The sequence below is a fragment of the Cimex lectularius genome, unplaced genomic scaffold (assembly GCF_000648675.2).
Source record: "Cimex lectularius strain Harlan isolate CLEC.00 unplaced genomic scaffold, Clec_2.1 scaffold47, whole genome shotgun sequence".
Lineage (NCBI taxonomy): Eukaryota > Metazoa > Arthropoda > Insecta > Hemiptera > Cimicidae > Cimex > Cimex lectularius.
This window is the reverse complement of record NW_019392686.1, coordinates 1,691,057-1,714,157: the sequence shown is the minus strand read 5'-3', so window position 1 is coordinate 1,714,157 and position 23,101 is coordinate 1,691,057. Positions and strand designations below refer to the sequence as shown.

At 34.3% G+C, this 23,101-nt stretch overlaps 1 protein-coding gene and 1 long non-coding RNA gene across 4 annotated transcripts; both read right to left on the bottom strand.

Annotated features, from left to right (window-relative positions):
- Positions 1 to 3,725: 3,725 nt before the first annotated feature.
- LOC106661219 lies at positions 3,726 to 6,579 on the bottom strand. Of its 3 annotated transcripts, none has more exons than XR_001339654.2 (8): positions 6,323 to 6,579; positions 6,106 to 6,197; positions 5,849 to 6,030; positions 5,478 to 5,692; positions 4,459 to 4,678; positions 4,360 to 4,387; positions 4,130 to 4,285; positions 3,726 to 4,059 (listed from the first exon to the last, which is right to left on the bottom strand). It is a non-coding gene; the product is annotated as an uncharacterized LOC106661219 (long non-coding RNA). The 3 variants fall into 3 exon arrangements; XR_002910016.1 differs by having other exon boundaries at positions 4,241 to 4,285; XR_002910017.1 differs by having other exon boundaries at positions 4,459 to 4,530.
- Positions 6,580 to 17,190: 10,611 nt separating this feature from the next.
- LOC106661019 lies at positions 17,191 to 20,855 on the bottom strand. Its single transcript, XM_014384117.2, has 7 exons — positions 20,734 to 20,855; positions 19,725 to 19,803; positions 17,794 to 17,849; positions 17,700 to 17,735; positions 17,510 to 17,630; positions 17,371 to 17,450; positions 17,191 to 17,297 (listed from the first exon to the last, which is right to left on the bottom strand). Exons 1-7 carry the CDS (start codon positions 20,812 to 20,814, stop codon positions 17,253 to 17,255), a joined length of 498 nt encoding a protein of 165 aa, XP_014239603.1. The 5' UTR covers positions 20,815 to 20,855; the 3' UTR covers positions 17,191 to 17,252.
- Between the last annotated feature and the right edge of the window lie 2,246 nt (positions 20,856 to 23,101).

The following is a 23,101-nucleotide window of genomic DNA, read 5'->3' as shown; positions in this document are numbered from 1 at the left end:
TTTTCAATTAACAATTTAAATCATATATTTATTGTTTTAATCGTTGCACTCTTGAGATGTTTAATATTAGCCTCATCTGCACATCGTTCTCTGTTATTAATTTGGCTTGAAATATGGTTGTGGTGGAGCCCAGTGTCGTGTGATGCTCAACTTCTCAAAGATACCCATTATGTCTGATCCCATACAGTTTACTACCTTTGAGGCATCATTATACCATGTAAGAGTTCTAGGTTTTTCAATTTTCAATCTGCTATAATTTTATTTTGAATTTTGGGTTTTAAACATTAGTATTTTTTCCGAATTTTTGAATTGGTTTTGGCTATGACATTTATCAAAGTTCTCAAAATGTTTATATGTCCGGCATTTGATTTTTCACTGTTTTCAGATGAAATCATAGTACCTCAGTCTTTACCATACGTAAATATAAGGGCGGAAGTAGTGGGTAGTGGATAGAATGTGTCTGGCTAGGTCATTCCAAATCACTGCAGGCTAGATCTGGGGCCCTTGTGTTTCATAATTCAAAGGATAAATATGTAATGCAGGAGGAATAAATTTTTCTTATTTTATATATTACCAACTCCACAGTTCATATCTTCTCTATTGATAGGTTGAAAAATTCCAAGATCTCCGTGGTTGAAAACTTTTATTCAATTTAGTAAATTACATGATGTTACGGGCTCCTGGCCCATCATCAAAACTAAACATAGAGAAATATGGTACAATTCACAATCTGAAGAAATTTAAAATTTAAATAATTGGAAATTACTGATGGGTGTGCCTTCAGATTGTGAATTGTACCATGAGATTTCTCTAAGTTTAGTTTCTGATGATAAGCCAGGAGCCCGAAACGTACATGTAATTAACTAAATTGAATAAAAGTTTTCAACCACGGAGATCTTGGAATTTTTCAACCTATCAATAGGGAATAAATTTTGTCAAGCTCTGTGACAATGTGGACTATTAATTATTAAAATGAATTGAAATGTGAACTATTAAATGCTCATTTGCCTAGATATAAAGAAAGCGAATGTACAATCACTGAGAAGATGAGTAAATCAGTAACCTTTGTTGTTGGTCTATTGTTTAAATTTTGATGACTGTAGTTTTTCAAGTTCTCCCTGCAATTTATTCAAAACATGTACCTATTGGTTTCAGTATTTCCTTCAAAGTTACAGAATCCCTTCATATTTATCTTTGTCTAAATTTTTTAAATTGAACAATTTAAATCATGTAATAATTGCCTTTATCGTTGCACTCTTGTTGCTTAATGTTATGGCACATGGTTTTATGTCTAGTAATTCGACTTGAAATATGATTGTGGTGGATCCCAGTGCCATGTGATTCTTCTTCTTAGTCAGACAGTAACTTCTCATAGTCAGACCGTTATGCCTGATTTCATACAGTTTACTATCTTTAAGACATCTTTGTATCATAGAAGAGCTCTAGGTTTTTCACTTTTCATTTTATCTTTACATTCTGCTCTGTTACAATTTTATTTTGAGTTTTGGGTTTTAAACATTAGTATTTTTTCTGAAATTTTAGAATTGATTTTCGCTGTCATTTGTCCAAGTTTCCAATAAATTTATATGGCCAGCATTAGATTAATGCTTTTCATTCTTCGATGAAATCTTAGTACCTCAGTATATACCATCTTTTTTTATATAAATGTATCTTTATATTATGTGAATGTAAGGGCTGAAGTGAAAGGTTTGTGCATGTAATGTGTCTGGCTACGACATTCCGTAAAGTGTAGAAAGTTTAATTAAATAAAGACTAACAAATAAAAAATAAAGCATAAATGATTGCTTTTTATAATACAGCATAATTGTTTTTCCGATCTCACTCCTCAGAGATGTTCTCCCCATCTCTTTGGTGTTTTTTATTTTAAAATCTGGGATGTTTTTCTTTACTACACAGCATGAGGATCTACAAGGATATTTTCACCAGTGATGAAATGTTCTCTGTCACCTACAAAATGAAAATTGATGATGTGTATATTTATGGGAAATTAGTAAGTTGAGTATTTTTTTTTCCCATCCACCTCCCTGCCGTACCTAAGGGAGACCCCATACCGGCGGACCACGATCACTAAACTAATTCAAATGGGATGCAAGTTTAGGGGATCTTATTGTGCTTAATGTCTTCCTTCGGCCTTGCCCTGAAAGGGAATACGGGCAGTGGATTCTTAAATCAATGTACTCAACCACAGACTATTTTATGACAGTGTCCAACACAGACTGTTCAACACTGTGGTAGAGATCAACCTCGACCAAGTTATCTTTCAAAATGAATATGAACATGAAGGTTACCAGGTTAAGTTCTTTACAGGAGAATCTATGGATGTTGAGGGGATGATTGATATTTTGGAATGCAGGGATGTTGACAATGAGAGCATCTACTGGTAGAAAAGTTTTACAATTCCATTAAACAAATAAGAAAAGCAAAAACAACCAATAATCTTTTGAGTGCAAATTATTAAAATAAAATGTGCTGGGATTTTTCGGTAGCCAATTCAATCATAAAGGGACAAACAGAAGCTAACACTATTGAGAGAAGACAAAAGCTATTAAGAAATTTATTAGTGTCCATATGCTATGGTAGGTTAGCATATTTTGGGTTGGTTTGTTGGATATGGAATTTATTGGAAAGTTTTCGAGGAAATTCTCTTTGGGCTGCAATGTTTTAGTTTTATATTAACATCTAGAGACTGTTTCAGTGAAAATGATGGGACGGAGTCTTGCATCAAAATATTGGTTGTTTATAAATAGATTATTCATAAACAGAGCCTTCTTCTTCACTTCTCTATCGATTACCTTTAATCAAGAATATTTCTTCCAAAGTTTTCTTGAGACTTGAGATTAATATTAATTTTGTTTTTAAAATGTAAGGTGTATTGAAATTTATTTAACAGAATCTTTTAATTTTAGAATTTTTTTTATTGTTGTTTATGAATAAAACTTTAAAGAATATGTACAATCAAATCAACTTAAAGTACAATTAAAACTGTATTTCAACTTAAATTATTACATGACAATTAATTAAGGTTTTTAGTTGAAATGAAAAAAAGTTAATGGCACGAGAGGGATTCGTACCCACGACCTTTGGCTAGATACGCCGCTGCTCTACCACCTGAGCTATCGTGACCTCGATCCACTCAGACATCAACTCCCCATCTAAACCCCACCGAAAAACCTAGAACTCTTACATGGTATAATGATGCCTCAAAGGTAGTAAACTGTATGGGATCAGACATAATAGGTATCTTTGAGAAGTTGAGCATCACATGACACTGGGCTCCACCACAACCATATTTCAAGCCAAATTAATAACAGAGAACGATGTGCAGATGAGGCTAATATTAAACATCTCAAGAGTGCAACGATTAAAACAATAAATATATAATTTAAATTGTTAATTGAAAAACTGAGAAAAAAGGTCAATAATCTTCATTATGAAGGCATTTCTGTAAAGGCTTGATGGGGGGTTTTATTTCATGGCAGTTAATTAATAGAAAAACTTTATTTCTGGAAAAAAGGATATTGTATTAATAATGAATAAAAGTTTAAAGAACAAGAACAATCAAACCAACTTAACATACAATTTAAAGTGTATTTCAACTTAAATTATTACATTTATTAGGTTTCATGGTCTGCTTGACCAATTAAATTCTTTTCAATTGATTAAGGTTTTGTTGGAGATAAAAAACTCATTGTCACAAGCGCGATTTGAACTCTCAAGTGGTAGAGCAGCGGTGTACTGAGCCGAAGGTCGTGGGTTCGAATCCCGCCAACACTAACCTTTTTATCTCTGCCAAAACCTTAATTAATTGAAAATTAAATTATTATATTCAAAGAGCAAACTGATTAAATGACAATTTGGTGTTTTCTGTATTAATGTAGACATCATAAATGAAAAACAACATTGAAAATAATAAATTATATTGACTTTTAAAATTTTCTTCTCCATAATGGACATAGTATTAGTGTAAATTTTCATTAATATGTGATTTTTTTGGGACAGCAGGAAATGGTGAGCTGATCTATCGACCAAGTCCATATCCTAGAAAAAGAATAAGTGAACAAATATGGAAAATAAATTGGTAAAGAATTAGGACTATTGAGAATAATACCAAAATTGTTATATATAAATCCAATTATGAAATTGTTCTAAAATGTTTTTACACTTGCACGTTATAATTTTTATAAATATACTATTTGCATTGGTTAATACCAGAATGTACATTTAATTTTGTTATACTCTGTCTGCCATCTGCCAGCTCTATGTCCTAGAAGCAAAATCATTTATCACACATGCAAAAGGATATGATTTATTGAGTGTAATTGTGAAATGATTACTTACAATTCAGCAGTTCTAAATATACTGAAAACTGATTAAATCATGAATTTATTATTAATATTTATTTGTATTTATTCATTATGTATAACTGAACATAATTACTTTTTGCTATTTTTTGGTAATAGGCAGAAAATGGTATTGTTAATTTTGTAAAATGACATCCAAATCACCATCCTAGAATCAAAATCATGAATGAAATATGAAGAATATCATGAATTTAAATGTGTAATTGATTAAGTTGGCCACAAGTATTAACAATCTTCATGATGTAGAAATTCTGGTAGATGTAATAATGTCATAATTCGCTTGCCATCTCCATACCCTAGGATCAGTATCAATTATCAGCATGAACATGATTAACAAAGTGTAATTTTGAAATTATTATTTCAATTATTTACATAATTTTGAAAGAGCTGTAAAATGTGCAAAGAATAGGGAATAAAATAAATAGTTTATTTTATTGAGAAAACTAAGCTGAAAAAAATTGAGTCATTTCGAAAAATGCTGTAATGCTAAAAAACAAACTATTTTTTTAATTATTTTTAGGATGTGTCGCAATAGCAGAGAGCCCTTGAGGTTTCAAATTTTTTTAAAAAAGTATGTTGGGTTAGAATGCTGGGCCGCTGGATTTGAACCGGGACCTGTATACTTACAGTGATGACCACGTCGCCTCCCCTAAACCGTAGCTCTTGGCAAAGCATTGCCAGCTATCACACACATTTTCCTTTTATATTTGTACTTAATGTTGAATAGAAATAAGCATTCTTATGCCAAAATTTCAGAACATTGCTGTAGAATTCTTAATGGTCAGATTAGTTAAAAACTAAAGATTTTCAAAATGTCTAACTTACAAAAACTGGCTTACAATTTAAATTTTTTAACAAGCTACCTAATGACAAAATTTATTTAATTAATAATTTATAGATTTTCTGTTTTCATTCATTTAGTTTCTTTGATGACTCATTCGATTTGTACAGATCAAAAAGTGAAAGTAATTTTGTTTGAACTATCAATCAATTTAATACAAAAGAACCAGAATCACTTAGCATTTTTCAAAAAGAAAGGCTAATTAAAAAATTGCTTATAAAATTTTTGTGATTTGCAGTTTCTCTTCAACTTACATGATTGTTCAATTTCAATTCTTTTTAAATTAATATGATGATGACAAGAAAACTAAGTTCATCACCAGCCCTTTGTTCCTAGTTTCTTCCTTTCTTGAACTTTTGGGCATAGTTTTCACATACAGTCTGAATGAAACCATTCAATTTCTTTTCAGGTCTTATTTTTTTTATTTATTTATTTTTTCTGACCCCCTATTGGGATCAGAAAACGTAACCTACAAACAAATTGTAATATAATTAGAAATCAAATGAATATACAAGCAAAATGAAATAGCACTGAGACAAAGAATTAAAACTGAAACAAAAAAATTATTATATTTGCAAAACTAAGATTGATAAAAACTGTTACAAATTAAAAAAACTTTACTCACTCCTCTTCCACTTTTAGGACTAACTGGAGGGACCAAACCTGATTGCTCCTGTGCCATAGATTACAGAAACGAACATTCAGAGACGTGACAACTTGCTGATTGAAGAAAAAGGCAGAATTTAGACGAGTCGAGTGGAATCGATTGTGCCGAGTTGGGCTATGGATTCTACAAACTATATCTACCTGAAAACAATTGATGTTATAAACAGAAGCACGGTTCACATGTTAAATGAAAAGCATAATTATAACATTACTTACAATTTCTATGTTCTACGTCCACTTCTAGTCTATGCTACAACCCTGCAATTTTGCCCTTCATTTTTGTTGTCCCCCCAGAATTGAATGAATACCTGAAAATATATTATTTGATATATGTTGTCATGTAATACCTATGTTAAAAGATGCAAGGTAGACAATCATCTGTATATATTATGTAATAAATAGACTATAGAAATTAAATAATTGTTTTTCTTACATTATGCCATATGACTATGAATGTTTTTGCGGTCATGACCTTGTGCTACTAAAAACTCTACTTCCTCACTCCATGTACGATCGATCCCACGCTCCTCATCTAATTTCTGTCTCAAGCGGAACTCAGCAAGTTCTCTACGCCACTGAATGTATTTATATAACCTATAGCCTGAATATGCAAGCAGACCAGTGCCCCCAATTAGTCCAGCCACTTTAAGAAAAAACGACTTATCAACCATTTTAATCTGGTCAATATTATTAAATATTGTAAAATGTCATTACCATGGTGAAATTTTATTCCAATTTCATATTAAGTTACAACAGATGGTCATTAGTGAGGATAAAATTACTGGTGTTATTTGTTTTAATATTTCAAGATTTTCCAGTATGTTGATTTTTCGTTTGTTTTGTGCGTTGTATATTAATATAATGCTTGTTTCATTTTGTTTGGTTCGAGGTTGTGATGTATTAAGTGTGTGGTGTAATTTGATTTTCCCTCATTGTCTCTGAAGGATCTAATTAGATCTCTTAAATTCCTTCCAGTTTGTCCAATGTATTATTCCTTAATGTAGTTTTCAGTCCGAGTTTATTGAACAAGTTGGACAGTTTGTAGGTTTTTTCCCTATGTATGTGCATGTTGCCCATCTGTTATTTATTTGCTTTTCACTTTTTAGAAGCTTCTCGATGGTGTTTGTTTTGTAACCGTTTTTTTTTTTTTTTTTTTTCAGCGTTGAGTGGGATTGTTTTTATTCTGTGTATCATGTGTCATAATGCTGAAAGTTTGTGATGGTGTGGGTGGTTGAATTGTGCGTTTATGATTGTCAGTTGCATAGGGTTTTTGTGTAGATTTGGAAGTCGATTTTATTGTTGGTCCTGGTGAGTGTTAAGTCTAAGAAGTTGACGATGTTATTGTTTTCAATTTCTATGGTGAATGTGATGTTTTTGTGTATTCTGTTAATGTCCCTAAGTATGTTCTCAGGGAGGAGTTTTCTGTTATGGCGATGTATCTAAATACACGGAGTATTCTGTTCTAAGCTATTATTCTTGGGAAATGGTCCTCTTCTTTTGGAGAAACACATCTTCAAGAATGGCGGATTTTAGGTTCCCCATCCCTAGACCGTCTTTTGGGATGCATATGTCTTTGTTGAATTTGAAGTAGTTTTCTTCAATGGTTGTTTTTGTAAGTTGTGTTAGTTGTGTCGTATATTCTTTGTCATAGTTTATGAGTAGTGTGTGTGTAAGTTTGTCGTTAGACTCTTCAAGTCGGATGGATGGATACAGGTTTGTTATGTCAAAGGAGACTAGTTTGGCAGTTGGAGGTATTGTTAAGTTGTTTAGTTTGTTTACTAGATCTTTTGTGTTTTTTAAATTTTAAGTTGGATTTTATACAAGAAGTGTCCGATATTTTGGAGTATAGGATTACCAAAAAAAGTTTGATCCAAATCCTTGACACCAACCTGGTCATCCCCTTGTAAGTTTGAAATCCGGTGCTGGCCCAGACCACTTCACCACCCTTCATACATTTTTTTTTTAATTATAAAAGGCGATCAACCGCTTTGGGTCATTTTCTGCCTTAAAAAACTTTCAAGCTGGGTGGTGAGTGGGCCACAGCTCAGGAACCCCCCAATAGCGGAAACCAGGGCCCAGGCAGCATAACACGCCCCAGACACCCTTTCACAACCACCACCAGACGGGCACCCAAACCGCACTCTAAGACACCTCCCAACATTGAGTGAAATACAGATTATTGCATAAAATGAATGTTCTTTTGTATTAAATTATTATATCAATTTATCTTCATATTTCCGAAATTAGTTTAGTTTTTTAAGGAAAGTTACTAATTTGTCTATTTGGTCGGAGTCATCACCAAGCGAGTCTGTTGGTTGGAATTTCCAGCCGATGTCTTTCTCCTTCATATTTTTTGCAATTTGTCAAAATGTGTTTAACTGTTATTCTTTCTGTGCAAACATCACAAAGCAGTCTCTTTTTTTGCCATGAGATAAAAATGAGTAAGCCTACAATGACCAATTCTGAGCCAAGCAAGGACAACTTCTTCGTGCCTTGAACCTCTATGAGATGAGGCCCAAGGTTTTACACTGTTTTTTATTTCCCTAGGTTTGACATTAGAAGTCGTTTCCCATTCTGTTTGCCTTAACTGCCAAGACTTTCTTTTATGCCAAGCTGTCACATCGTATTTTGGTGTTTTTATAATTTTAACTCCATTAAGGACCTGCTTTGCCAAATATTCTGCAGTGTCCAGGAATCCACATGAATACTACTCTATTTCCTTGATTTTGCAGAGATTCAATGGTAAATAAGATGTCTTGTATCAATGCATGTACAGAAAAGTTGTTTTTAAGAGCCAATAGCGCCGACAAAGAGTCAGTACAGATGACAATCATTTTCCCTGGATGGGGCTAATGTAGTTAAGCACTTTGTTATTGCTATAATCTCAGCAGTGTAGCTGTTAGTTGTTACATATAGGTGGTAGGGTAAACATATATTGTGCATTATTATTATATCCATAATGATATCCATCTTACTCTCCCTTCTGCTCAATTTTTATTATTTGCTGATGATCTGAAAATCTATTCCATAATCACTTCTCCATCCGATTGCTTACAATTACAAAATTCTATCAATAATGTGCTAACCTGGTGCTCTAATAACAAACTTGCTCTTAATGTTTCCTAATGCTACACAATTACATTCTCTCATAGGAAACAACCTTTTATTTATCTCTATACTCTCCATGATGCTCTTTTAACACGAGGTCGTAAAGGATCTTGGTGTACTTTTTGATCAAAAGCTCAAGTTTAAAGAACATATTTCTTCAATAAAAAATAGATCTATGAAGATGGTAGGTTTCATCGTCCGGAACACCTATGAATTCAAAAATCCTGTTTTGTCCATCTTTATAAAGCTTTTGTATAACCCATACTAGAATATGCTACACCTGTTTGGAACCCATTCTATCTAAATTATCAAAAAATTCTTCAATCTGTACAAAACAAATTTTTAAAAAAACTTTCCTACAAACTCAATCTTCCTCCGAATTCTGCCTACCCTGGAATCCGCTCTGAATTTAAACTTTTCGAACTGGCACTAAGAAGGGATTACTTTGATATTGTTTTTGTATTTAAATTATTAAACAATCTCATTGATAGTCCTTCTCGCCTCTCTCAACTACAGCTACATGTCCCTTTGTACTCTCTTAAAACCTATAAATTATTTTATATTGAATTCCAAAACTCTAACTACATGCTTTCTTCTCCTCTACACAGAATGATGATCAAGAGTAACAACATCTGCAATAGCATTGACTTCTTCAATAGTTCTGTGCAATCTGTGAAAAACCATATCCTACAACCTTAGTTGAATGCTTTTATATTTCATCCTGTACAAAATTATTACAATTTATTTCATTTACTGGTTCAACTAATTCTCGCACTCTAGTCTTATTATATATTTACAAAGAGCATTATTTTAATTAAATATGTACCTAATTATTGTAGTTTCAATTGTCTTTCAGCTTCATTTTGTTTCCTCTGTCTTATTTGGTTAGTTATTATGTCTTTCATTTTTGTTGTTCAGTTTTTACTCTTTAATTGTATTTTTATATTTATCATTTATATTATTACCATGTATATACGTCCTTATTCTTTTTATATATATTATTTTTACATATATTATTTATATATTTTGTTATTGTAAAATGTCTTTTTTTATAGTGGATTTCGATCCGTAAATAAATAAATAAATAAGTGAAAAAAGCAGCACCTGTCCCTATATAATTTTTTGAGCCATCTGTAAAATCTGTAAAACCCTTCATACATTAAATACTTATTTAGCGTCCTAACATTTATCCTCGTAATAATTTATACTTTTGAAATTTTTCTGAATAAATTTGAAGTCAGAGCTTTTTTAAAGTGTTTAAACAATTAAGAACTAAAATAGGTGGAACGGTTCGGCCGTAATTTTGATCTACGTTTCGGGCGTTCACAACTATATAATAAAGAAGATAAAGATAATTATCTTATCCGACTCGAAGAACTATTTTGTTGTAATTCTGAAAACAATAAACTTCTCGAATATAAATAATTTGATACAAGTCTTTCCACCCTATTGCATTATACGTTTCCTCGGATCGGTTATGACTGCATTTTGAGCATCCATAAAATTTACGTTGCGTAATAAAGTCATATTCCTTTTTTTGTGTCTTGAAGTCGAATTATAATTCTGACGAAAAGTATAAGCCTTATAACAAATTTGTTTTTGAATATTTCGATATTTCCAGATTTTGAAAGAACACAGTTACTTGTGACACCATGACTTGTTCAGTTGGTTTTATGTGTACAGTTGTCCTCTTTTACCGTTCTGAAGACAAAGCAAAAGACTGTTTATACACATTATCAAATATTTGCGGTTTTCTTTATATAGAAGTTTTTAAAAATAGTTATGCGTCAAGGTTATGGTTTAACGGCTAATAACAGGGCAAAAATATTTACTTTTATTTAATTTATCTTGTACTCTTCTTAATATTTGGTCGTTAACGTACATTATCATAAAAAATCTAATTTTTTCTGGAATATTGTCTTATAGTAAAATCTATATGTAGCCAAGACTCAAGAATAAAATTTTTATATCTAATTGAATATTACAGAAATGTTTTAACATACGGCTGTAATAAATGTACACAAATTAGAAGGTCATAAATAAAACAAAAAAATATGTGCAATATATTTTATTCTTTAGCACACTTGCAATATATCATGTTTTTTTTATACCTTTTAATTTGATACCAGCCAGAAAAAAAATACAGAAAATTAGAGGTTAAATAAATTTGTGCTCATTTTGGTATCCCATGTGGTGACAGATAAACGTACTAAAGAAGCTATGTGGCTAGGTACATTAGCAAGCATTGCTTGGCTAGGGTGGGCATCGAACCGATCGATGTTTGACATCGGTAGTGATTAGAATGTAAAACATCGATGGCAAAAAAACATTAATGTTTGGCTATCATTGAAGTTAAGTAATTGCTCGGGATGGTTACTGGTTAGGGTTATAAAAGAAAGTCTTGGCAGTTATGGCAAACAGAGTGGGAAACGACTTCTAATGTCAAACTTAGGGAGATAAAAAAACAGTGTAAAACTCAACAGAACTCAAAATGGCAAAAAGGAGGGAAAACTCATAAGGTGGGGTTGAGATAGGAAGTTGATGTCTCAAGTGGTAGAGCAGCGGCGTATCAAGCCGAAGATCCTGGGTTCGAATCCCGCTCGTGCCATTGACTTTTTTATCTCAACTAAAAACCTTAATTAATTGTAATATATTAATTGGTCAAGCGGACCACGAAATTAGTGAATTTTACTTCTTGTGAAGTTTGGCTTACTTCTAAAAAAGAGTTCTGATCGGGGTTTGACTGTTTTCCCGTGTTTTCACCCTGAATTGGGATTTTGGGAAGTGTTTCTTGTTGATATGCTCATTGGTGTTACTGGGGGTAGTGATGGCTTTTTGTTATATTGCAAAGGTTGTCGGTTTTGGTGTGAGTGCTGGTTTGATTGTAAAGTGGCGGTTTTGAGAAAATTGTTGACGGTTTTGATAGTTTTGAGGGAAAGGTTGACGATTTTGAGGGAAATGTGGGCGGTTTTGGTGATTGAATTTGTTTAGTGTTATTGTTTGGTTAGTTTTTAAGTATTGAAAGTCATTTCGAAATAATAATGTCCATCAGTGTTTGTGGGTTTCTGGTGGCCAAATTATTTCGCCAGGGATCTCTGAGACCAGATATTACATGTAAAACTACTAGTTTTTCATTGTAATCTCCGATGGTATTAGCTTTAGCGTTTCCGTGTAAAGTTTGGATTTATAAGTTCCGAACTTTTCTATTATTTCTTTAATATAGTCTAATGGATCTTTTGTGCATTTAGAGTTTAATATTTCGAACAATGAACCATGAGAATTTTTTATTAGAAATTTTTTTAATGTATTACAATCTGCAAAATCTGAATCTTGGAGGATTTCTGCCGCTCTTCCGATCAATTTTCCTTTAATCGCGCGGAAAGCACTTCTTTTTGCAAGCTCGCTGATTGTGGGAACGATCGAATTCAAAATTGAAGTTACTTCTTCGACTTCTTTGATAAAATGTGCTAGTTTTTGTCGGATTTCCGTCATAGTTCGGAATAATATCAGTGAATACTTTTATTTCTAAATTTTTAATTATTTTATCAGCTTCTATTTAAATATACAAATACTCAATTAATTGTACATAAATTTTTTCGAAATGAAAAACCCGTGTCACAGGCGGGATTCGAACCCACGGCTTTTGGCTCAATACGCCGCTGCTCTATCGTGACTTCGATCGCCCATGCCACAAACTTCTCATTTCGACTTCCCGATTTCGAAAAAAAATTGTGAAAAAAAAGGAAAAAATTTTCCTCATTTCAAATCTCAAAAAAATTGTGTACAATTAATTGAGTACTTTTATTTCTGTTAGCGACCCCATATTAAGTAAACTAATGTCTGTTATAGAAAGTTGTTTAATTGTGTGATTAATTGCTCAATTGTGAATTAAACTTACAGAACGTAGATTGCAGAGTTGCACATCACAGTTTCTTCACAGCAAGAAGGATCTGGTAGGTCTTGTAGATCGCGGTAAAATGTGCACTGTTCCCGTGAATCTAGTCCAATTCGACTGCGCCAGTTATAAATTTGACTCAACGACACTCGTTTTTAAAATAGATTTATTTATTATATATTATGAAAGTTTACAATTAACTTTACATAAAAGTGAATAAATTGTAAAATAAAAATTATGACGAGGTCGTGATTAAGATGCGGTTCAACCCCGAGTCTGAGTCCGTGTATGAGTCTTTTGAAAAATGGTGGGAGAGGGTCTAACCTAGCCAGGTTTTCCGTTCTCTCGCTTTCTCATAAATAATAATTTACAATTAATTAAGGTTTTTAGTTGAGATGAAAAAAAGACAATGGCACGAGCGGGATTCGAACCCACGATCTTCGGCTAGATACGCCGCTGCTCTACAACTTGAGCTCGTGACCTCGATCAAAAAGGAGGGAAAACTCATAAGGTGGGGGTATGTCCGATGATAGGAAGTTGATGTCCGAGTGGATCGAGGTCACGTTAGCTCAAGTGGTAGAGCAGCGGCGTATATAGCCGAAGGTCGTGAGTTCGAATCCCGCTAGTGCCATTGACTTTTTTTCATCTCAACTAAAAACCTTAATTAATTGTAATGTATTAATTGGTCTAGCGGACCACGAAATTAGTGAATTATATATATAGTGTTCATACCTATGCCCCAAAAGGGCTCAGGACCTATCAGAGGAATTGTAGCAACTTTCCTTGCGAGGGCATCCGCTTCTTCGTTGAAGACCAGAAGACTGTAACCTTATATTGTATACCTAATATCTCTAAGTTAATTTTTTGGGCCCTCAAACATTCCTGTTCATGCCATCCTAGATGAATTTTCCCTGTTCCTACTCTTTTTTTAGTACTTAAAATTACGAAGAAGTTTTGTTTAAATCAATGTATCCTGCATAGGATTTAGTTTCCGTAAATTTATGATTGTTTAGAGATGGTGAACGCATCTCATCGACAGACCGCATCTCACGATCTATAAATAACTTATTCATCTATATTTCCATTTAAACTGTAATCCTTTTGGCGATTCATCTTTGGTAATGTTATTATTATTATTATTAATTTTTAAGGGCGTTTTAACGGCTGTCATTTCACGCCCTAACATCCCAAACCTTCTATCTTAGTTTAGCTATATTCCTTCTTTGTGCTATAAAGCTCTGACTCCAAAGATTCACTCGTAAACTAATTTATCCTATTGCCATCCAAGCTTTAATTTATCCTTTTAAAATTCTTAATTTGGAAGGCCAAATGTATGCAAAAAGCACATTTTTTTTGTTCCATAATTGTTGAATTCTGAATTTTTGTTCCATAATTTAAACATTTCCCGTAGGCTTGTATTGCTAATAATAATAATTCACTAATTTCGTGGTCCGCTTGACCAATTAATATATTACAATTAATTAAGGTTTTTAGTCGAGATAAAAAGTCAATGCACGAGCGGGATTTGAACCCACGATCTTCGGCTTGATACGCCGCTGCTCTACCACTTGAGCTATCGTGACCTCGATCCGCTCGGACATTAACTTCCTATCTCAACCACACCTTTTAATTGATTTCAAAAATGGCAAAAAGGATGGAAAATTCAAAAGGTGCGGTTGAGATAGGAAGTTAGTGTCCGAGTGGATCGAAGTCACGATAGCTCAAGTCGAAGAGCAGCGGCGTATCTAGCCGAAGATCGTGGGTTCGAATCCCGCTCGTGCGATTGACTTTTTTATCTCGACTAAAAACCTTAATTAATTGTAATAATAATAATAATAATGGAGTCAGTCTCAACATGAGTGTAGGCTCATCCTTATCCTTTTATTCTTCCATTCAAGTGTGATAAATAAACTAATTCTACATAACAATAATAAGAAACAAAACACAATAACACTTTTGTTTTTTTTGAGGCAGCTATCTTTCTTATTCAAATTGCGATTTTGGGCATTTCAGTTTTCCTGAAAAAAAAAAGAAATCTTGCACGCACAACTCTCATTCATACATTAGCAGGCAAACATTCAATGGTGTAACAATTTGGGAAAAGGCCTAAATCTCATAAATTCCAATAAATTTGAGAAAGCTGAAAATTGCTTTTCGAAAGAAACACTGGGGACCCAGTAACTCCTGTAAATCACTCGAAAGGTTGAGCCTTTGAAGGGTTGCAAAGTGGGACAGTCGACCAAAATATTTTTTACTGTCAGAATGATACGTTCTCCACTTTGAATACATCGAGTTGGAAGGTTGTTGCCTATTAAAAGCCTATTATGGATTAGCCTGATATGACCTATTCGCAATCTAGAGAGAATCACAAGTTCTTTTCTCTCAAGTTCCTCAGTTGGCCATTTATGTACAACTGGCTTAATTTCTTTCAAACTATCTCTACATACATTCCATCTTGTCCACGTTCGTTTGATAATGTTTCTAACATAAACGACTATATCATCTGGGCGGAGGGGAAATTGATCTGTTCTTTGTGGATGGTTTGCAGCGTTCCTTGCCTGTTGATCAGCTTTTTCATTTCCAGAAATGCCGACATGACTAGGAACCCAAACGAATACTACATGCTTCTTAAGTGTTCTGATTTTGTGATATTTGTGAATTTCTAAGATATACAGGTCAATGGAGAAATTATTTTTGATTGTTCGAGACCACTTTTCGAATCAGAGCAAATAATGGCATTACAGATTCCTTGCGATTCTTTTATAATGTTCAATGATCTTCTGATTGCATGAAGTTCATCCTCATTCAATAGAGACCAGCTGAGGTTGTACTCATCAGCAAATATCCCACACCCTACACCAATTTCATTTTTAGACATTTGGTAATGTTAATATTAGTTTTATTTTCTGTTCTTGTTATTATTGGGTTGTCCGGAAAATAATGCAGGATTTTAAGTTTTCATTAAAAAAAATCTATATAAAATATTCTGTTTACGTTTACAGGATTACTCATTTGTATGAATGTCAACACTTATTAATCCTCTTCCAAATGATATTGTTTGTTTACCTCTGTAGCATTCCGCTACTTGGAAATAATTCAGTCATCCTTATAATGTCAAAGCGAGAATTTCGTACGATTTTCTTTTACGAGTTTAAACTCGGCCGAAGCGGAGCCCAAACGGCTAGAAACATTAACCAAGTCTGGGGCGAGGGTTGTGTTAATGAGTGCACTGTGCAAAGGTGGTTTAAAAAATTTCGGGAGGGAGATTTCAGCCTTGAAGATGAAGAAGGTCGTGGAAGGCCTTCCTCTCTTAATGATGATGTTCTGCGATCAGTGGTGGAAGAAAACCCCAAAACAACTGTTCGAGAACTTGCAGAGCAACTCAAAGTCAGTAAAACGACCGTCGCTGACCACCTCAAGGCGATTGGAAAAGTGAAAAAACTCGAAAATTGGGTTCCACACTCATTAAACGATCGCCAAAAAAATCAGCGCTTTGATGTTTGTGCATCACTTCTTTGTCGAAACAAAAATGACCCATTTCTGGCCAGAATTGTTACATGTGACGAAAAGTGGATTCTGGACAGTGGCTCGACAAAGGAGAAGCTCCAATACATTTTCCAAAGCCCCCAACTCATCAAAAAAAGGTAATGGTTACGGTATGGTGGGCTTCATTTGGTTTAATACACTACAGCTTCTTAAATCCTGGCGAAACCATCAATGCTGAATCATACTGTAACCAAATTAATACCATGCATCAGAAATTGGCAGTAATGAAGCCCTCTTTGGTCAATCGGAAAGGGCCCATTTTGTTGCATGACAACGCTCGACCACATGTGTCACGTGTAACGTCACAAAAATTATTGGAGCTTGGCTATGAAACTTTGCCTCACCCACCCTACTCTCCGGACCTCTCGCCTACTGACTACCATTTTTTTAGACACCTGGACCACTACTTACAACACATAATATTCAAAAATCAAACGGAACTGGAAAATGCATTTATTGACTTTATCAATTCTAAAAATTCTGAATTCTACTCAGACGGAATTAATAAGTTACCAACACGTTGGGAGAAATGTATTGAGAGTATGGGAAATTATTTTGATTAAAGAACATTGCTTTAAAGTAACTAGTTTCTAAAATCCTGCATTATTTTCCGGACAACCCAATATTTGGTTAAGGGAAATCCTAATACAACAGCGGGACATGTTCTCATCGACACGTTTTACAAGAAAACTTATTATTTAACTATGCCAGCATTAAAAGTGAAATCAGGATTTGTTCATAAAACAACAAAATCGGTGTGATATATTTTATTCTACAAAATTGACTACACTTTTTTCTCTCAGGGTCATTACCATCACTTTTCTAAATGTTTTTTGAAATCGGACAGAGATACAAAATTCTGTTGACAAAGTAGGAACTGATTAGATTTTTATTTATTTGTGGGGTTTTAATTTAATGAGATATTATCATACCGTCTTGGCAACACCGTCAGCGCAGACAGTTAATTTGTACGCATATTCACAGTCATCTTTTCCCGTAGGGGTGTATTTTACTATGAACAATAATTAATGTGTATTAATTTTATATGCATTATAAATGTCACGTATTTACCGTTTTTGGGACATTGTTGAGAAATCTGTTTTGCGGTATTTAATAGCGTTGCATTAGTGCTAAGATAATAATCTGCTTTCGCATCACCATTTTCTTTGTTGAATGTACCATTGTCTTCAAGCTAAACATGACAATAATTATCCAACAGTATTCAATTGTTTTACACCGATATTAAATGAGCAGTACCTACCAAATGTGCATTATCTAACAGGCATTTAAGAAAGCACTGAAACACAAAACATCATGAATAACATGAGACCTGAGTGACAATGTGTCCTACTTACTTTGCCTTTTGCTGAGGAAGGGACGGTCCTATTCTGTTTATATGCTTCCTTTTCATCTGAAATTTTGATTATTAAATTAATGACAATTTTGTGCAGTTTATGACAAATTTATCCTCGGGGGATTATTTCATACACTGACAGGCAAAAACATTCCACCCACTTGTAATATAACTTGATTTTTATATATTAATCAAAGTTTCACGTTTTTTAACGTTTAATAAGTGCATATTTTTTTAAAATAATAAAATTTGTTTTAATTATCATTTCAATATCGCTTATTTTCTCCTCTTGCCTTAATTACATCTCGAAGACGCCTGAGCATACTTCATACAAGTCTGGAAATGTCTCTGTGCTGGAGGTTGGCCCATTCTTCACGAAGAGTCCTTTCAGGATCGTGGAGAGTATCAGGAAGTGATGGACGTGCTATTATTCGTCTTTTGAGGTTATCCCATAAATGTTCTACGGGGTTCAAGTCTGGAGAACGGGCTAGCCAGGCTGATTTTATGCTGTTGAAGGTACGTTTGTACTGTGGGCATTAGAGTAGGACCGCCACTGATTTCATCAAGGATAGGCAACGCATGATGTTCCAAAATTTCACCCACGTAGCGAGTGGCCGTTAGACCTTCCACGAACAACAACCAACTCCGTACCACCCTCCATTGAAATTCCAGCTCCCACCAACACTTGAAATGGTTGGCTCTGGGAAAAATTACAGATTTCATACCTTCCATTTCGCCTTGTCTCACGCCCATCTGGAGATCGTAGAGCAAATTTGCGCTCATCTGTACCAAGTACAGTAGACCAATCGTCCAAAGACTAATGTCTGTGTTCTCTAACAACATTGTGTGTCCTGGTCAATTCTGGTCCTCTTATGGGGTGAAAAGCCATCAGTCCAAACTGATTTAATCTTCGAGCAGTGCGTTCAGAAATTTGGACACCTCGAACTTCTTGGGGCTAATGAATCGCTTGGACAAAGTAAAGTGCCGATTTCGCAAAATTCTGAAAGTCAAAAAATGGTCATCCTGTGGTTCTTGTTACCCGAGGGCGTCCAGAACCGGGCCTTCTATGGTAGAACCCAGTTTCTCGAAAACATCTTACGGCGTCCGCAGTGTTTCTGCTCGGCTCTAAGTGACATTTTTAAGTTTAAAAATTGAAATTAAGAAAAAAAAGATAAAAACTAAACAGTTTATTGCTTTACAATTCAAATGAGACTGAATAAACATTGAAAATTTTTTTATTCTTGTTTTGGATTTTTGGATTAATGATTGTTACAATTAATTAAGGTTTTTAGTCGAGATAAAAAAGTCAATGGCACGAGCGGGATTCGAACCCACGATCTTCGGCTAGATACGCCGCTGCTCTACCACTTGAACTATCGTGACCTCGATCCGCTCGGACATTAACTTCCTATCTCAACCGTACCTTTTAATTGATTTGAAAAATGGCAAAAAGAATGGAAAATTCAAAATTCGAATCCCGCTCGTGCCATTGACTTTTTTATCTCGACTAAAAACCTTAATTAACTGTAATAATAATAATGGAGTCAGACTAGCAACAGTCAAGCGGACCACGAAATTAGTGAAATTAATGATTGTGTTTACCTCTAATTGATATTCCCAATTTAAAACAGTATAAACAAATATTTATTGGTAAACACAATGAGACAAATTAAGAGCAGAATTTTATTTTATCGAGAAAATGAAAAAAAAATCATTGGGTGGAATTTTTTGCCTTTTAGGGTATACTTGAGACCGTCAGAAGGTAGTAAACCTTCACCTTTAAAAACCTCCAGCTTTCCAAGCATTAAGAAAAATACTTGAGATCAAATAATAATGGTTGTAAATATTTATAAATTTGCCAATATATTCGGGCTTTTGCACAGACACCGTGACACGCTTGGAGATTAACAGATCGGTTGTGTAAATAATTACCATTTGTCAGACTGCTTTTTGATGAAATCTTGCAAGCAGCATACCCCGCTAGGAGCTTAGCTTTTTCGACAAAACTTCGCTGTAACAAAAACGATGATTAATATATATCAGCAATATTGTATAAATTAGCATAATTAAAACGTTTTTGACTCTGTAGAATGAACACTGGGATTGTTCAGTCACACAATTATGTTACTTTTTTGACGAAAAAAATACAAGTAGTTTAATACTTAGAAGCATGCACTATGGGGCTCCAAGCATTGCATAGCAATCAAGTTGTAAAACGATTGGCTCGGTTGAAACATGAGAAATTATCATTCACGACATTAATTTCTTTAAATTCAATTTTTCCGGATATATTTGGGTCGTGGTGAAAATAAGATTGAGACGTATTGAACAGGATTTATTATATATATCCGTAATAAAGGAAATAAAAACACAAACAAGTGTAATTAATACAAACAAATAATTATATTTACTTAAATACAACCACAAACATATTAGAAAAATTTTGATACGAAAAACAATATAATAAGATCACTTTCACTATGGAACACCGGCAAATCTGCCGAATGCCCAGCTGGTACAAGCCATCTTAATGGCCAGAGCAAACTTAATCAAGGTTGGGCAAAATCTAACTAATTGAATCATGATTAAGAATTTTGATTGAAGTTTAATCATGATTGAATTAGTCATGAGTAAATTAATCATTATATGATTTAGACATGATTAATTCAATCATGAGTTATGACTAAATCATACAATGATTAATTTACTCATGCCTAATTCAATCATGATTAAACTTCAATCAAAATTCTCAATCATGATTGAATTATTTAGATTTTGCCCAACTCTGGCTGGTACAAGCCATCTTAATGGCCAGAGCAAATTTAATTATACTTAACTAACTTAACAAATCGTAACATCAAATTGATTACAAATGTCGCTGTACGTACGTATTCATACTAATTTTAAATTTTGGAAATGCATGGTTAAATTGATAACTTACGATCTTGGATTTTGCACTGGCTTCGGCTGTGATAGCGAGGCAGCCGAAGAGGAAAAACGCCAAATATATTGTTTTTGACATTTGAAAGGACAGTGGTTTTCAGCATCAAATGATTATCGATGCCGGTGCTGTTGGTATTTAATGAAAATATTCATCCCCCTCCACGCATTTCTAGCTACGTTTTCACCTAGCATAGGCTCATTCCATTTACTCCTAATGTACACAATAAGTACATATTTGACATGTGCCCCTATTTAATTTTCATTTTATTTTATTTTTTTAAACAAAAATATACTATGAATTTTTATAAACGTACCTAGTTATAAGCTTTAAATTATAAACAAAAAGAAATATCCGAAAATAATTCAAAGTTTAAGAAAAGGAAGGCCAAGCAACCCCTGATATGGCTGGGGTGCTTTTAATATACGGGACAAATTTAAAGCTCACTCAATGTATTCAGCTTAAAATTTAATTAATAATTTTTCTATATTTAGTTACTGGCTATTAGGAGCTATCGTAGTCAAAATAAAGAGTAAATAATGCTTTGTTTACTTTTGTACTATTCGATTTGCACAAAACGTAGCATTATGTCTTTCCATTCCGCTATGCCTAAAGATAGCTTTCAAAGAATCTTTTACTTTCATTGATTTTCATTTGATATTAGTCTTATTCTTAAACATTTTTCGGCTGCCATCAGACATTTGAATGAGTGTGATAGTGTCAGGGCCATAATACTTTTAGAGGAAAGATACAGCGCTAAGTAGCCAAGAGAATGTCAATCACTCTACAATAGAAAGCGCTCTTTGGCGCTTCAGAGAAACAAGGTTTCACTAAAAGGCCAGGACAGGTTGCATCTAGGTCTACAGACGAGCGAGATGATCATCCGTCATCAGGCCGCAGAATTAGAACAAATCTGATAGTCTAAGTCCGATTTTTTTCCAGTTCTGTATGAAGAAGGCTCAATGAAAATAACCTCGGTTCGACATCTGCGACTACTCAGAAAACGGCCGGGCTTTAATTCGCACGGGAACATTGTGGACGAGTTCTTTTTACAGTTAAGGTGAGATTGGCCTCAAATCTCCAGATGAGTGTAATTTGATATGGAGTCGCGCAGGAGAAAGATACGCCTCATGCTGTATGGTCCTCAGGTGGCATTCTACAGTGGGTCATTGATGTTCTGGGAAGGCGTGTCCTTGGACGACCGCACCGAATTGGTTGTTGTGCGATGACAATCTCTAACTTCTCACAGGTACTAGTGCCATTTGCCCCCACATCGGTGGGTTTTCTAGCTAATGCAGGATAATACCAGGACTAGCTGAATTAGATTGGAATTAAGTGCTTGGTGTGGCCAGCTCGAAGTCCTGATTTGAACCCAATCTGACATATTCGTGGCCAACGATACCTGGTAGACATAAGAGCTACCATTTACGTTTACCCAGTAGAGCGGCGGAATTAAACAAAAATATCAGATTTTGTTTTGTACGCAGCAAATGGTTCCACTATTAAGACTTTCGGAGAAGTAAAAAAAACATTAAACATTGGGATCCGCAAAGCAATCAAATGGTCTTGCAGAGGTCAGCCATCCAATTACAGGGGCAGATTTAGTATACCATCACATATTCTTGTCGATATTCATGGTCAACAACTGTTGGATCAGGTGAGAGGTCTAACTTCTAGAGGGAAGAGGACAACAATTTCTGTGCCTACTGTTTATTCAGTATTATTAGATCATAGATACGCATCCTTATTACGAGCATATCCAGATCTTTTTAGACCATCTACCATGATTCAATAACCCAAACATCCTGTGAAACATCACATTGACATCAAAGGCGCACCAGTCACGTCCAAAGCCCGGCGTCCGTGTTCTGGTCAATTCTGGTCCTCTTACGGGGCGAAAAGCCATCAGTTCGTACTGATTTAATCTTCTTCGAGCAGTGCTTTCATAAATTTGGACACCTCGAAGTTCTTGGAGCTAATGAATCGCTTGAACAACAGTAAAGTGCCGGTTTCGTAAAATTTTCAATGTCAAAAAACGGTCATCCTATGGCTCTGTTACCCTAGGGCGTTCAGAAACTATTAACTATAAATTAACTATGGTAGGACCCATTTTCTGGAAAACGTCTAATGGCGTCTCGCAGAGTTTCATAGGGGACTCCCATGGCAATAGCCGCATACCTGATGGAACTTGTATCATCAATAGGTGCCACACCACGCGCAACATTCTTAAAAAAAAAAATAATAAAGTAAAAATATAATCTTTCTTTGGTTTTCTTAAAAATGAAATTCATGAACCAGATTTGTAAATCTAGCTCTGGTATACTCCAATTAGATCCATCGAACTTCAAATTTGAGTTGGTTCTTTGTT

Excerpts from the sequence above, each read along its gene's own strand:
- LOC106661019 (XM_014384117.2), bottom strand. The coding sequence starts at position 20,814 with ATGTCAAAAACAATATATTTGGCGTTTTTCCTCTTCGGCTGCCTCGCT. Across the intron at positions 17,736-17,793 it reads CTTCCTCAGCAAAAGGCAAA|TGCTTTCTTAAATGCCTGTT; the intron begins GTAAGTAGGACA and ends TTTGTGTTTCAG. Across the intron at positions 17,631-17,699 it reads TGTTAGATAATGCACATTTG|CTTGAAGACAATGGTACATT; the intron begins GTAGGTACTGCT and ends TGTCATGTTTAG.